The sequence below is a fragment of the Dendropsophus ebraccatus genome, chromosome 5, assembly GCF_027789765.1.
Source record: "Dendropsophus ebraccatus isolate aDenEbr1 chromosome 5, aDenEbr1.pat, whole genome shotgun sequence".
Taxonomy (NCBI): Eukaryota; Metazoa; Chordata; class Amphibia; order Anura; family Hylidae; genus Dendropsophus; species Dendropsophus ebraccatus.
The window spans coordinates 29,354,597-29,368,963 of NC_091458.1; the positions used below are offsets into that span (position 1 = coordinate 29,354,597).

Here is a 14,367-nt window from a genome sequence, read left to right on the forward strand (position 1 = left end):
ATCCTCTGCACCGTAACCGTGCTATAAGTGTGGTGTCCCACCATGGGTGTTGCTAGTAGATACACCCTGCGCAAAAGCATGTACTTCAAGTCTTCAAGTGTAAGTGGTGATGTAGTTGTACCTAAGTTTTGCCACTAGATGTCGCTAGTATGTATGTTGTATACTTATGTGTTGCACAGCTGTAGTACTTTAGGGGTTATTGTTGTTTGTGATTTGTGCACCAATAAGAGCTCTTACCTCTTCTCTACCTATCTCTTTTCTCCTTTCTTCTCTTACACTCTCTTTTCACCCACTCACTATTACATACCCTGTAGAAGGTAGTCACATGAGGAGAGGAAGTGTTAGTGAGTCTTAGTCACAATGTTGAACGGAGAGGACGCAAGCTAGAACGGTCCCTACAGTAGCCAAGTTGGGCCCTGGCTTATGCCAGGTCCCCTGGTAGAGGTCTAGTCGAGTCTTAGTCTAGCTGTTTAGCTAACAGAACAGACGCACATGGGAAGCAAGTCCACTCTCTTCTTGAAAGCAGCACTTCTACACACTATGCAGTGCTAGACACGCTCAGAGAGGACAAGTCAGGGATCATCTCAGCCCACGCCAAGAACAAGTCTAAAGGTCTAAAAGACTTAAAAGTCTAAAAAAGGAACGAATCTGGATAGAGCAAAGTTGCTAGAAGCCTACTTACTCTATCTCGCAGTGCCGGTGTAACGAGGGAACCTTGGCCACTCTGCTCAACCCAGGTAACAAGGTCTGGGGCTTGTGTCAACCTCTAGGACAGGTGACAAAGAGTCAAAACACGGGCACAAGAAGTCTATCTACTCTCAAGTATTCTACTTATTCTAACTCTAAAGTTCCGGCAGAGCACAGTACTACATTGGGTTGGGACTCTCTCAACATCCTCCTCTCTACTTCTCTGAACTTAAGTCCAAAGTATCGTATACCACTATATTAAGTGTTCCTGTAGTAAAAAAATAGTTTATTTATTGTAACAGGACTCAGTGATTCTTATCTCAGCACCTACACAGTAACGGCACCTTCCTTGGGTCATCTCCCCTTTCTGTGGGTGGCAGAACACATAGTCCGGGTGGGTCACAGCTCCACTCCGGACCACCGTGAGAAGCGCCCAAGGGACCCCCTAACATCCTGGCGGGTTACTGACCACAGGGGAAAGGGTATAGCCAGCCTATCTAAACTAACAGCAGGTGCGCCATCATACCCGTGTGCCCAACCGGCACTGGCATCACGACAAAATAACACCTGGCTGAGCTTTTCCCCCGACCAACCACCACTGCAGTGGAGTCACACTTCACCATCTGGCAGGTGACCGGCCGAGCCTCACACTGGGGCTACATCACATAAGCAGTGTAATCCTTGGTCCGGAGCACTTCACCGCCCCATTGCACAAGCTGGCCCGCTCTTTATAATGATCCGGCTAGATCATAACTATGGGGGCGGGGCAGTGCTCCGAACCAAGGATTACACTGCTAACAGTACGGGAATGGCGCTGAGGAGGAAGGTAACAGACATACATTCCTCCTTGCCGCCCAGTACGCAATAGGGGCTATCAGCAGGGTAGATTTGTCTAACCTGCTGATAGTTCCCCTTTAATCAGCACAGGACTACATGAACATTGGTGAAGCATGGATACTCATTTTAAAGTTGTCAGGCAAAACATTTTTTTTCCATGGCTGGTGTAAAAATAAATATACTATACTTACCTTCTCCAGTACCCTGCAGCTGCTGTGGCAACTCTCCTGGTCCCTCATTGGTCTCCACTGGTTCTCCCTGGTTTCATGCTGTCCTGATGCCACAGGACCTGCCTGCTCAGCCAATCAGTACCTGCAGCAGGACACCACTGTGGCCACTGATTGGTTGACAGAGCAGGTCCTGTGGGCTCACAAAATCCATAGGAAGCCAATGGAGGACTGGGAGAACTGCCGTGACAGCTGCAGGGAATCGGAGAAGGTGAGTATAGTATGTTTATTCTTTTTACATTACCCCCAGTCGTGTTAAAAAAAATCCTAGATACTCCCTTTAAGACTGCAATGCCATAGCTGAATTTTCCATATTTTCCATTCATGACTGTTTGATCCAATTCTTACAATGAGGAAAAATACAGCGGGGTGAATGTGGTCATGCAGCTGGGAGGCAGTGAAATTATGAAAACTACATAGCAATGTAATAATGCGTGAATTAGAAAACAAACATTTATCCAGTTAGATGAACATTCATAATGAATTATCCATAGAAGCAATACTGCTACAAATTGAAGATTTTATGGGTGAATGCAGATCTTGCTGGAGTGGAAGACAACAGAGGATTTATAAAAGGCAGCACAAGCTAAAGAAGATGTTACCCACAATTCTCTGTTCCCTGAAGTTCATCAGATGGAAGTTACTGCAGACAACTTCAACTTTTTAGGGGTTTGTATGGTGGAAATCTGTTGTTGGTCACAAGCTGTTATAGGGGAACTTCTAAGAAAGTTGTTGACAAGAAAAGCAGGCAGAAATATATTGAACAATTAAGTCAGATTCACATAAAAAGTTCCAAGTGAGTCATCTAGGATAAGGGTACGATTAGCGCCATTACGTAGGTTACCTACATGCTATAAAAACGCGCCGCTGAGGCGAATTTTCTCACAGTCTTTCCTGATTCTTGTGCCGTTCAGTAGGGAGAGTGAAATGAGCAGGGACAGCATCTTCTACTGTACCTTCATTATTTGTTTGTGAATGTTCGGCCAACACAAACCGATCAAGATTATTTTTTTTTTATGTTTGTGTTTGGGATCCAAACCGAACATTGGGATGTTTGCTCATCACTAGAAAACACCAGACTCTTCTTGGGCCCATACTTCTATATGTACCTTCTAGAAGAAGACCACCATCCCAATGGCAATCCACATGAATCCATCATAGTGCCACCACCAAGTACTGTTATCCACCAGTGAGAAGAGTCTAAAGATAGCTATAGACTATCAATTAATGTGTGGCCGTCAGTTATCCCTCCCCATACACATTATAATAATAATTATTTGTATAGCACCAACAGATTCCGCAGCGCTTTTTTTTTCACACACAATACAAGGGTTATATTTACACATAACAGGATTAAATTATTAAAATAAACATTACAAACATAAAATAAAAATTACATACACATTAGCACAGCCGAACACTTGTGCTCTCTATACGGAGGGGAGGGTTACACCGCAGCCAAACAGCTCTCGCAGCAACTTACCTCTTTGAGAAAAAAGGGCTCAAGAATCAATATTCCATCCAACCCGACCCCCATCTGGTGGTGTAGTCTCTGGGGAACAGGGTACACTTTATACTGATATGACCAGTGGGTTTGGCCGATATAAGGTAAAGTGTGGTGTCCCACCACGGATGTTAATTTTCATGTACACCTGTCGCAAATGCTCCTTTCTCCATGTTAAGTGGTGATGAAGGTATTTTAGAGTTTCACCACAAGATGTTAGTGTTTTATATGTATGCTCCTATGCATTGCCCAGCTAAAGCCAACAAAAGGTTACTGTTTATCTGTAGCATGTGCTTTTGTTAACCTATGGGAGATGCTTTTTCTTTCTAGCCTATCTCTCTTCTTCTTATCCTTGCGCACATTCTTTTCCACCACTCACAGGGTCCCTTACATAGCCCCTGTAGGGGGTTACTTGGTGGGAGGAGGTGTAGTGTCAGTCTTACCCAGATTCTTGTGGGAGAAGGGCACACAGAACAGACGTCCCTGCTGTAGCTACACCAGAGCCTGGCTCTGCCAGGACAGTTGTCTGGGACAAGGGCAGTTAAGTTCAGTCACTGCTCAGTTTAGTCTATTCTGAGTCTAAGGCACACTTGTATGCAGAACCAACTAGAGACAAGCAGTTCTTTCAGTCTATCTATTATATCTATTATGCAGTGCTACACAGTACAAAGGGAGAAGAGTCGGGAATCATCCTATCCCTCGCTGTGAACCAGTCAAGAAGTGCAGGGCAGTATCCTGATACACAAGAGGAACTATCTTGCATAGAACAAAGCTACCAAGAAGGTCTATGTATTTTATCTTGCAGTGCAGGTAGCTGGGAAGCCTCAGAAGCTTAGCTTCACCCAGATAACCAATACTGGGGCTTGTATCACCCTATTAGGAAGAGTCCCTCAACACTGTAGGGCAGAAGGTGGTCAGACTATAGTCTATATACGGGTACAGGTATCTCTCTCACTCTCAAGTATTCTCTCAAGTTCCGGCAGGACACAGTACTACATTGGGTTAAGATTCCCTTGTCAATCTCCTCTACGCTGCTCTACTCTACTCTACTCTAAGCTCTTCAAGCACCGCTACAACTACCTCTGCTATATTCTACTCCTTCAAGCATTTCCGCAGCACAAATGAGTTTAAACACTGAAGTCTGTACAAAGATATATCTATTTGCTGCCAAAGTGTTTTGTATTATCAGGAGACTGTATGTAAAGCTGTTATATTTTTACCTCACTGAGACTCATCCTTTCCTTCGCACCAGCACCTATACACACTAGCCGCACACATTGGGTAATTTTTCCCCTTTCTGTGGGTGGCGGTACCGATAATTCAAGTGGGTCAATTGCCCCTCAGGACTACCGTGAGCCCAGGGGACCCATCACAACCCGGCAGATGACCGACTATTTGGGGAAAACTACAGACTGGCCACACTAAAACAGGTACCAACATCACTACTTTGTGCTGGACTAGCACTGGCGTAACGACACTACTATCACCGGCCAAGTACTGCAGTAGTACCATCACTCAGTACCACACCACAAAAGTGTATGGGCTTACACATGGCTTAAACCTTTATGATGATTGAACTTTCAATCTTAAGGCATGTTCACACAGGGTATGAACATTGGCCGTTGTTTGACACATGTTACCGATGTCTTACATGTTCATCCGGCGATACTGTATGAACATCACTTGTTTTTAATTGCCCACACTCCAATTTACCATTGACCACAGTGTAAAGTACGGCTTGGAGCTGTACTTTACACTGTGAGCACAGCGTATTTTGTACGGCCGCTGTTTAATGAACTGCGGCCATAAAAAAATAGACCTGTCAATTATTTTGTGCAGCTGCAGAGAACAATGTCAGTAGTGTATATAGGCTATATAGGGCAAATAGAAAGAGAAGAGTATGTCTGTAAGCTGGTCTGGTCATGGGAAAGACAATAGTCAAAAAGATGGCAAAAATCAGTCATATCCCTACAGAAGACAAGAATCATTCCTTCCATCTGAAAACAAAAAGTTTTCACCTCCAGAGGCAGCAAGCCTTCTTCTTAGTCCCATCATTTATTATGCATCTTTGTTAAGATGAACACCCCCAAGAAGACTACTTTTTAATGCAATTTTGGGTGGTTGTCTCAAAGACATTTCATTCTATATCAGAGGATGGGTAATGGTGTCAGGCATATGGCACATAGAGCATTGTAGCCCAGGTAAGGGTCCTATTCCACGGGCCGATGGGGGCCTGATCAATAATGTAAATGAGCGCCGATCTGCTAGATCAGCACTCATTTACTGGGCCTATTACACGGCCTGATAATCGTGTAGCGAGGGCTGCAGGGACATCGTTACCAATGTCCTTGCAGCCCTTGTTTAAACACTACACATTATCTAAGCATGTTGCAGGTCTTCTCCTGCGCTCCTTCTTCCTCCCGGTCCCCTCGCAGCAGCAGCAGCTTCGGTGCGGCCTATCTGAGCTGACAGACCGCCCAGCCAATCACTGGCCACGGCAGTCCTGGCCAGTGATTGGCTGAGCAGTCTGTCAGCTAAGACAGGCCGCACCGAAGCTGCTGCTGCAAGGGGACCGGGAGGAAGAAGGAGCGCAGGAGAAGACCTGTAACATGCTTAGGTAAGCATGGTGCTTTTGAAATCGTTGGTCGCCCGCGGCACATTGCTATTCCACACAGCGGTGCGCTGTCGGTGCCCAATGATTTTAGGTTTGAACCTGAATAAACGATCAGCCGATGACACGATCGGCTGATCGTTGTCTCTATTGCACGGTGCCATAATCGGCCGATTGTTGCTTTGTGGAATAGGCCCCTAAGTCTTGAGGACACAGACTTCAGGCCAATTTGGCTGATTATAGCTCTGTGTAATGCTGGGTTTACACGGAACGATTATCGTTCGAATTTTCGCCATTTGAGCAATAATTGTTCAGTGAAAACACAGCAAACGATCAGGCGATGAGCGAAAAATCGTTCATTTTGATTTTTCAACATGCTCTCAAATAGTCGTCCGTCGTTCACTAAATATTCGCAGATCGCTTTGTGTAAACAGTCTTTCAAAGATTCACCCTATGTGAAAGATGGGCTTAAATGCCATAACGATTTTTCTTACGAATCTTCTAACAATTTTAATCCGTCTAAATGCTGATCGTTATAAAAATAAAATTGTTGCTTCAAAATCGTTAATTGTTCGATTAGGCGAATTATCGTTCCATGTAAACCCAGCATAATAGACAGCAATCAGCTGATAAAACAATCATCAGCTGATTGTTTCTTTAGGTCCAGACTTAAAATCATCAGCCGCTGACCGTGCATCAGTATGTGTAATTGCGATGCGTGGCTGACGGTTAACGGCCTTGGCCAGTGATTGGCTGAGCAGCCTGTCAGCTCAGACAAGCTGCAGCGTGCGGTGCCAGGAAGAGAGCAGAAAGCTGGAGAAGACTGGGAGCGTGGAGAGGTAATGTATGAAAAGTTTAGGGCAAGGGCAGCAGTCCTTGCTAAACGATAATTAAGCCATGTAATAGGCTCAGTAAACAAGCGCCGATCTAGCAGATTATTATTGATCAGGCCTTCATCGGCCCGTGTAATGGGACCCTTATTGTCCTTGGGTTACTTCTGGCTTTGCAGCTCAGCCTTATTGTTTCTGCAATCTCATACGACCCCTTGGATATTATACTCACACTGCTTAGCCAATGTTCTTACCCTTTTCAAAGGCAGAACGGTTGACGGTCCGTTGTCAGTCGTCTTTCTACAGGGACACTTTACGAGAGAAAATATTTACTCCACGGAAATGGTCTGGATACAATTACGCCCGAACACATTAGCTCCATCCAAATGATGGTCATGTTTTGGTTGACAGAATTCATTCTGCGGCTAATAAATAACTCATTTTCAATAAAGAGTGAATTGTAGCCGCATATAATATGAAACTCAAGGGCATTCAAAGTTGTAAGTGTGAGAACTACAAAAAGATGATTGCAAAGACATTACATGATTATTATTATTACTATTGCAGTTGGCTCCTTTCTCTACGAATACAATTTGCTCGGAGAGCGCACGCCGCAGTTCTCACATTTATCAGGTGTTAAATAAGCTTTCTTGTAAGTATTGTTTCTTTAATGTGTTTTTAGCTTCATTAGTTTGTCACCTTTATGTTAATGGTTTTCTGCTTTCCAATTATAGATGTCTCTTCAATCAATCTATTCCACTAGCTCTCTGCTCATTTATATTCTCTTTGAATTTTAATGAAAGATTTGGGGAATAGAGACAAAAGGTAAAAACAGAATGAATTGGGGAAACATTCATTTTTCCTTACCTCGGGGGGCTCTGAAATGTTCTGGAGTAGTTAAAGGGGTATCTCATAAACTGAGAATGAAGGAGGCCCAATGCTGCATTCTCTGCACTGTTCTTTCTTGCACAGTGCATTGCTGAGACCCAATTAGATCAATAACAAATAGCAAAAAATAGGCAGTACACCTATACCACTGTTCACACTGTGCAGGTTGCACGCTGCTATGGATAGAATACAGACAAAAACAAAAGATGCAACAGCAACCTGCGAGTACTAGAACTTTTGTATACACTCCCCCAGTCGTATACATGATATAGATATTTAAAGGAAACCTTTCACCCCGGTACCCGGGCAGAGCCCGCCTGGCCCCCAGGTAGAGCCCTGTATACTCACCCCATCCTACAAGTCCTGCTCCAAAATCTGGTCCCGCCGCAGAGAAATCATCGCCTGACGGTCAGAGATGAGTCAGACATCCATATGGCTCTAACAGGGGGTCAGGCCGGCTCTGCCCTGGGTGCCGGGATGAAAGATTTCCTTTAAAATGGAAAAACTGCTTAAATTTTCTTTTATGAGGTTCTTAGCAAACTATTTGATCAAACAGAGTGCACCATCTCACCACATTAAGGTGGCCTCAAAGAGATGGTTCCTACACTGTCACTGGCCTCTCTTGGACTAATACAAAGCTTACAAAACCGGGCATGAAGGATTTAACTAAACTCTAGCCCAAGAGAGGCCATTAGTATAGGACCATCTCTCTGAGGTCACCTTAACGTGGTGAAATAGTGCACTCTATTTCAGGATTAAAAAAACCTTGGCTCTTCAGCTGTTGCAAAACTACAACTCCCATCATGCCCAGACAGAGCTTAAGCTCATTTAAATCTCATTAAAAAAAAAAACTAAAAACTTTTAGAGTAGTTTTTCCATTTCAAGTATTTTCATCGTGTTTACGACAGGATGAGTGTATACGGAAAGTCCTAACACTTGCAGGTTGCTGTTGCACCTTTCTGTTTTTGTCTGAAGACACGTCAAAAGTTATTTTAAGTGACAGGTACTCTGCTGCCACCAACAGCTGTATTGGGAACTCCAGGACGACTCAAGCCCTGGTCCTGTTACAGTTTCATATTGGTAGCACTAGTGATACTGAGACTCCCTAGTTGTTTATTGTAATGCGTGTTAGTATTACAATAGATGTTACACTTGGGGAAGCTGTCTGTGTCAGTAGCTTTGCAGCCACAGACCCTACTGGGGAGGGAGTGGTGATTGACAGTTATCCCTGATCACTCACTGCGTCTGCAGCGCTGCTGATACAGACAGCTCCCCCTAGTGTAATGTCTCTTTCAATACTAACGTATTAGACTAGAGATCAAGGGAGGCTTTGTATTGCCAGTAGAGTTGAGCGCACTTCAAGCACGCTCAATTTGTCTGAACCCGAGCGTGCAGTGACTACTAAAGTTGGATGCAGCCCTAGGGAGTCTTGAAAAACATAGATACAGCCATAGGCTGTTCGGACAAAACTAAGCATGGTTGAAGTTCACTCATCTATAATTGCTAGCACTTGAGCAGCCCTGCAGTTCCTGATACAGCCATTGGTGGCAGCAGAGGGACCAATCATGTTACCCCTTACTGTTGCCACATATTGTTAATTTAAAAAAAAACTCCATATGCTGTGTTTTCCAGTCAGTAGCAGATTAACCGAGCCATAAATATTCCCATTGGAATCAGAGCTACCCACCATAGCTCCCACCATATCATTAGATGCAACCAATCCCTTGTAGGCCGGAGGCCTAAAGTTACTCAAAGTTACTCAAAGGAGTGATAGAGTGGGGAGTCATTGACTATGCTCTGCCCTAACATCAGAAAGTGGTGTTTACCCTGGGCATTTGGTCAGCCGATTGAACCGTCCATATTATATCCCCCCACTAGTGACGGTGCAGTTACCAGTGACAACCATCACTCTGATGCCGACAAATTAACCCCATAGATGTGACGATAAATAGAAACCACTGCATCTAGGTGGTTATTTGACACCTGGCCATCCTGTGAGACTGTGCCCGGTACCAATCGGTTGCCATGGCAACCAAAATTGTACCAATAGATGGAAATTAATAGATCAAAACATAAAGTCATAGGGTGTTAGAATTTTTAATGAAACTGCATCATGGGACAGTATCCTTGCTGAAGAGTTGCAGGTAAAGTGCAGGATTATCCCAACCTCAGAGTATATTTCGGAGAGAAAAGGTTGCACGTGACTTTGTGACCATCTTGAAAAGTTCCACATGGCTGCGAGACTGCTTCAGACTTTCCTTTCTCATATATGAAACATAGAAATTATGCCATGGGGCCCAAGCCTTATAATTTATAATAATTGGATAACTTATGTTAATACCATCTCCTCACGAGGCCGCTCGCCTGTGATTGCCGCTCCGAGCACCAGGCACCATCTTCTATAACTCTCACTGATCATTGCTTCCCCGTCCCTGAAGGGTAGTGCTGATTGATAGAGAGCTTTTAGTCACTAGCAGCGCTACCATTTACAGCTTCCCCTTAGCAACATGGGAACGCTGATTTACAGTATATAAACAATGGAAGAGAGCTGTGTCTGTGACTCAGAGAACGTGGGCTCCAGTGCCAGGTCTATCACACGGACTCTCCACCGCAATCTTTCATAGTTAGTTTCAATCTTTCATAGTTAGTAACGGCCTACTCATATGGGGAAAAATAGACTTTATGGACCCCCTCAGACTCCTGTGCCTTGGTACACCCCCTATAGCTACACCCCTGGGGACGTAGATTTGTATCTTGTTATTCATGGGTACTACTACCCCTCTCTGAATCCTCACTAAGCTGTGGATGGTGCCCCGTCACCAGTAACTATAATGGCAATACATTTCTCCATGATTTGGGAATGAAGACTATGCAAGTAATTATTGCTTACACTGCTTTTATTCCCACCCTATAGCTTCAAGAGAAAATACCCTCACGCCACTCATAAAACCATTCACAAGTCACTCACTCACAAGACCAAATGATGAAAATAGGACCTATTACAGTCCCAAATGTGGTGTCCCACTACGGGTGTTACTAGTGTTTTACACCCCTCGCAAAAGTCTGTACTTCAAGTAACTGTGGTAATGACACTATTGTATGTAACTTTACTTGTATTTTGCCCAGCTGCAGGTAACTAAAGGGTTATTGTTTGTTGTAATCTGTGCACCAATGGGAACCCTCTCTTCTTCTCTGCCTCTCTCCATGCTCTTTTCTTTCTATGCTTTCTTCTCCACCACTCAGAGGGGACATTACACCTCCGGTAGGAAGTTGCCACATAGGGAGAGGAAGTATACACCCACACTTAGTCAGTCTTACCCAGGTCTTTGTAGAGAGAGGACGCAAGACAAGCTATCTAGCTGATAGCAGACTGTAGACTTGACCAAACAGAATCTGCATAAAGTATTTCTACAGTAAAGAAGATTTATTTATGATAACTGGCACCTACACAGTTAACTCCACATCCTTGGGTCAGCTCCCCTTTCTATGGGTGGTGGTACCGATAGTCCGGGTGCGTCACATCTCCACTCCAGACCACCGTGATAAGTACCCGAGGGATCCGCTCACAGCCCGGCAGGTCACCAACCACAGGGGAAAGGGTATAGTTCGCCACTCTAAACTAAAAGCAGGTGTGCCTCTATACCTTAGTGTCCACCTGGCACTGGTGTCACAACAATTTACCATCTGGCTGAGCTATACTCTGACCAACCACTGCAGTAGTGGTGTCACACAGTACCATCTAGCAAGCAATGCATCGCTGTATTGGTTGGTGCTGCCGGAGATGGTTCTATGTGCTGCATTTTGATTCATGCTGCTGGAGATGGTACTGTGTGCTGCTGCATCATTGTATTGGTTGGTGCTGCTGGAGATGGTATTATGTGCTGCATCATTGTATTGGTTGGTGCTGCTGGAGATGGTATTATGTGCTGCATTGTTGTATTGGTTGGCGCTGCTGGAGATGGTATTATGTGCTGCATCATTGTATTGGTTGGTGCTGCTGGAGATGGTATTATGTGCTGCATTGTTGTATTGGTTGGCGCTGCTGGAGATGGTATTATGTGCTGCATTGTTGTATTGGTTGGCACTGCTGGAGATGGTATTATGTGCTGCATTATTGTATTGGTTGGCGCTGCTGGAGATGGTATTATGTGCTGCATCATTGTATTGGTTGGTGCTGCTGGAGATGGTATTATGTGCTGCATCATTGTATTGGTTGGTGCTGCTGGAGATGGTATTATGTGCTGCATTGTTGTATTGGTTGGCGCTGCTGGAGATGGTATTATGTGCTGCATTGTTGTATTGGTTGGTGCTGCTGGAGATGGTATTATGTGCTGCATCATTGTATTGGTTGGCACTGCTGGAGATGGTATTATGTGCTGCATCATTGTATTGGTTGGCACTGCTGGAGATGGTATTATGTGCTGCATCATTGTATTGGTTGGTGCTGCTGGAGATGGTATTATGTGCTGCATCATTGTATTGGTTGGCGCTGCTGGAGATGATACTATATGCTGCATCATTATATTGGTTGGCGCTGCTGGAGAAGGTATTATGTGCTGCATCATTGTATTGGTTGGCGCTGCTGGAGATGGTATTATGTGCTGCATCATTGTATTGGTTGGCACTGCTGGAGATGGTATTATATGCTGCATCATTGTATTGGTTGGTGCTGCTGGAGATGGTATTATGTGCTGCATTGTTGTATTGGTTGGCACTGCTGGAGATGGTATTATGTGCTGCATTATTGTATTGGTTGGTGCTGCTGGAGATGGTATTATGTGCTGCATTGTTGTATTGGTTGGCACTGCTGGAGATGGTATTATGTGCTGCATCATTGTATTGGTTGGTGCTGCTGGAGAAAATTTTATGTGCTGCATCATTGTATTGGTTGGCGCTGCTGGAGATGGTATTATGTGCTGCATCATTGTATTGGTTGGCGCTGCTGGAGATGGTATTATGTGCTGCATCATTGTATTGGTTGGCGCTGCTGGAGATGGTATTATGTGCTGCATCATTGTATTGGTTGGCGCTGCTGGAGATGGTATTATGTGCAGCATCATTGTATTGGTTGGCGCTGCTGGAGATGGTATTATGTGCTGCATCATTGTATTGGTTGGCACTGCTGGAGATGGTATTATGTGCTGCATCATTGTATTGGTTGGCGCTGCTGGAGATGGTATTATGTGCTGCATCATTGTATTGGTTGGCGCTGCTGGAGATGGTATTATGTGCTGCATCATTGTATTGGTTGGCGCTGCTGGAGATGGTATTATGTGCTACATCATTGTATTGGTTGGCGCTGCTGGAGATGGTATTATGTGCTGCATTGTTGTATTGGTTGGCACTGCTGGAGATGGTATTATGTGCTGCATCATTGTATTGGTTGGCACTGCTGGAGATGGTATTATGTGCTGCATCATTGTATTGGTTGGCGCTGCTGGAGATGGTATTATGTGCTGCATCATTGTATTGGTTGGCGCTGCTGGAGATGGTATTATGTGCTGCATCATTGTATTGGTTGGCGCTGCTGGAGATGGTATTATGTGCTGCATCATTGTATTGGTTGGCGCTGCTGGAGATGGTATTATGTGCTGCATTGTTGTATTGGTTGGCGCTGCTGGAGATGGTATTATGTGCTGCATCATTGTATTGGTTGGCACTGCTGGACATGGTATTATGTGCTGCATTGTTGTATTGGTTGGCACTGCTGGAGATGGTATTATGTGCTGCATTGTTGTATTGGTTGGCGCTGCTGGACATGGTATTATGTGCTGCATCATTGTATTGGTTGGCACTGCTGGACATTGTATTATGTGCTGCATCATTTTGCTGGTGTGATGCTGCTGGAGATGGTATTTTGTGCTTGCTGTGGTATTTGTTTGGCGCTGTTATTATGGCACATTATTTGCTGTGTGTGGTGGTATTTGGTTGGTACTATGTGATTCCCAAACGGAGCTCTGCCTTAGGCTGCAAGGACATGCTCTGTAGATTGTGGATGTTGCAGAGCATGAAGCCTCGGTCCGGAACTTAAGGCGTCATGTATCATTATGATGCCGGGAGATCCATACCTATTCAAATCTTCCTGCTACTGTAAAGACACATGCGCACGGCCCACAGTTTCATGCTCTGTAGCATCCGCAATCTACCGAGTTTGTTCATGCGGCCTTAGATTAAAGATTTCCAAATCTACTGCCAGTTAGCTCCAGTCTCTATACTAACAGGTGATGTCGGTAAACGGAATGATCGGCAGTGACAGCCTGCTCAGCCAATCACTGACTGACTGAGATGGGACACAGCGTCCAGTGATTGGTTGAGCGGGCTGTCACTCTCATCTCAATCAGGAAGTGGAGGCACTTGCTGAACCGCACTTAAACAGCTAAAATGCCTAAAATTATTTAGCTGTTTTAGTGCAGTTCATGTAAGGTTCTTGCTTCAAAGTTCAACGAACCTGCCAAAGCAAAACTTTAAAAAAGTTTGCTCATCTCTTATTTTCACCACTTGACTCTTTTGTTCTGGGAGGGATAAGCCAGGGCCAGAGCAATCAGACTGTGAATTACCCCTTCTCCTCCCCATAGAGAACAGATGAACATGTAGCTGTTCTGAATGTTCATGTGTATGGGAAAGTTGGGAAAGATAACATCCTAATACATCCGCCCTATAGAGTGTCTAATGTTTGCCATCAAAGAAGTTTTTGTTCTTTTCTACTTCATTTGAGCCCTGACACCTCTACGGCTTGATGAACCTGCTCTCATAAAACATTATGCCAATTGCAAAATCTCATTT

At 44.5% G+C, this 14,367-nt stretch overlaps 1 protein-coding gene across 1 annotated transcript; it reads right to left on the reverse strand.

The window, feature by feature from the left end:
* Positions 1-11,277: 11,277 nt before the first annotated feature.
* On the reverse strand, positions 11,278-13,344 carry LOC138794135 (probable cyclin-dependent serine/threonine-protein kinase DDB_G0292550). The gene has a single exon (XM_069972905.1). The coding sequence runs from the start codon at positions 13,342-13,344 to the stop codon at positions 11,278-11,280; it is 2,067 nt and encodes a 688-aa protein (XP_069829006.1).
* Positions 13,345-14,367: the final 1,023 nt, after the last annotated feature.

Bases quoted from the DNA above. Each gene is read 5' to 3' on its own strand.
- LOC138794135 (XM_069972905.1), bottom strand. From the start codon at position 13,344: ATGTCCAGCAGCGCCAACCAATACAACAATGCAGCACATAATACCATC.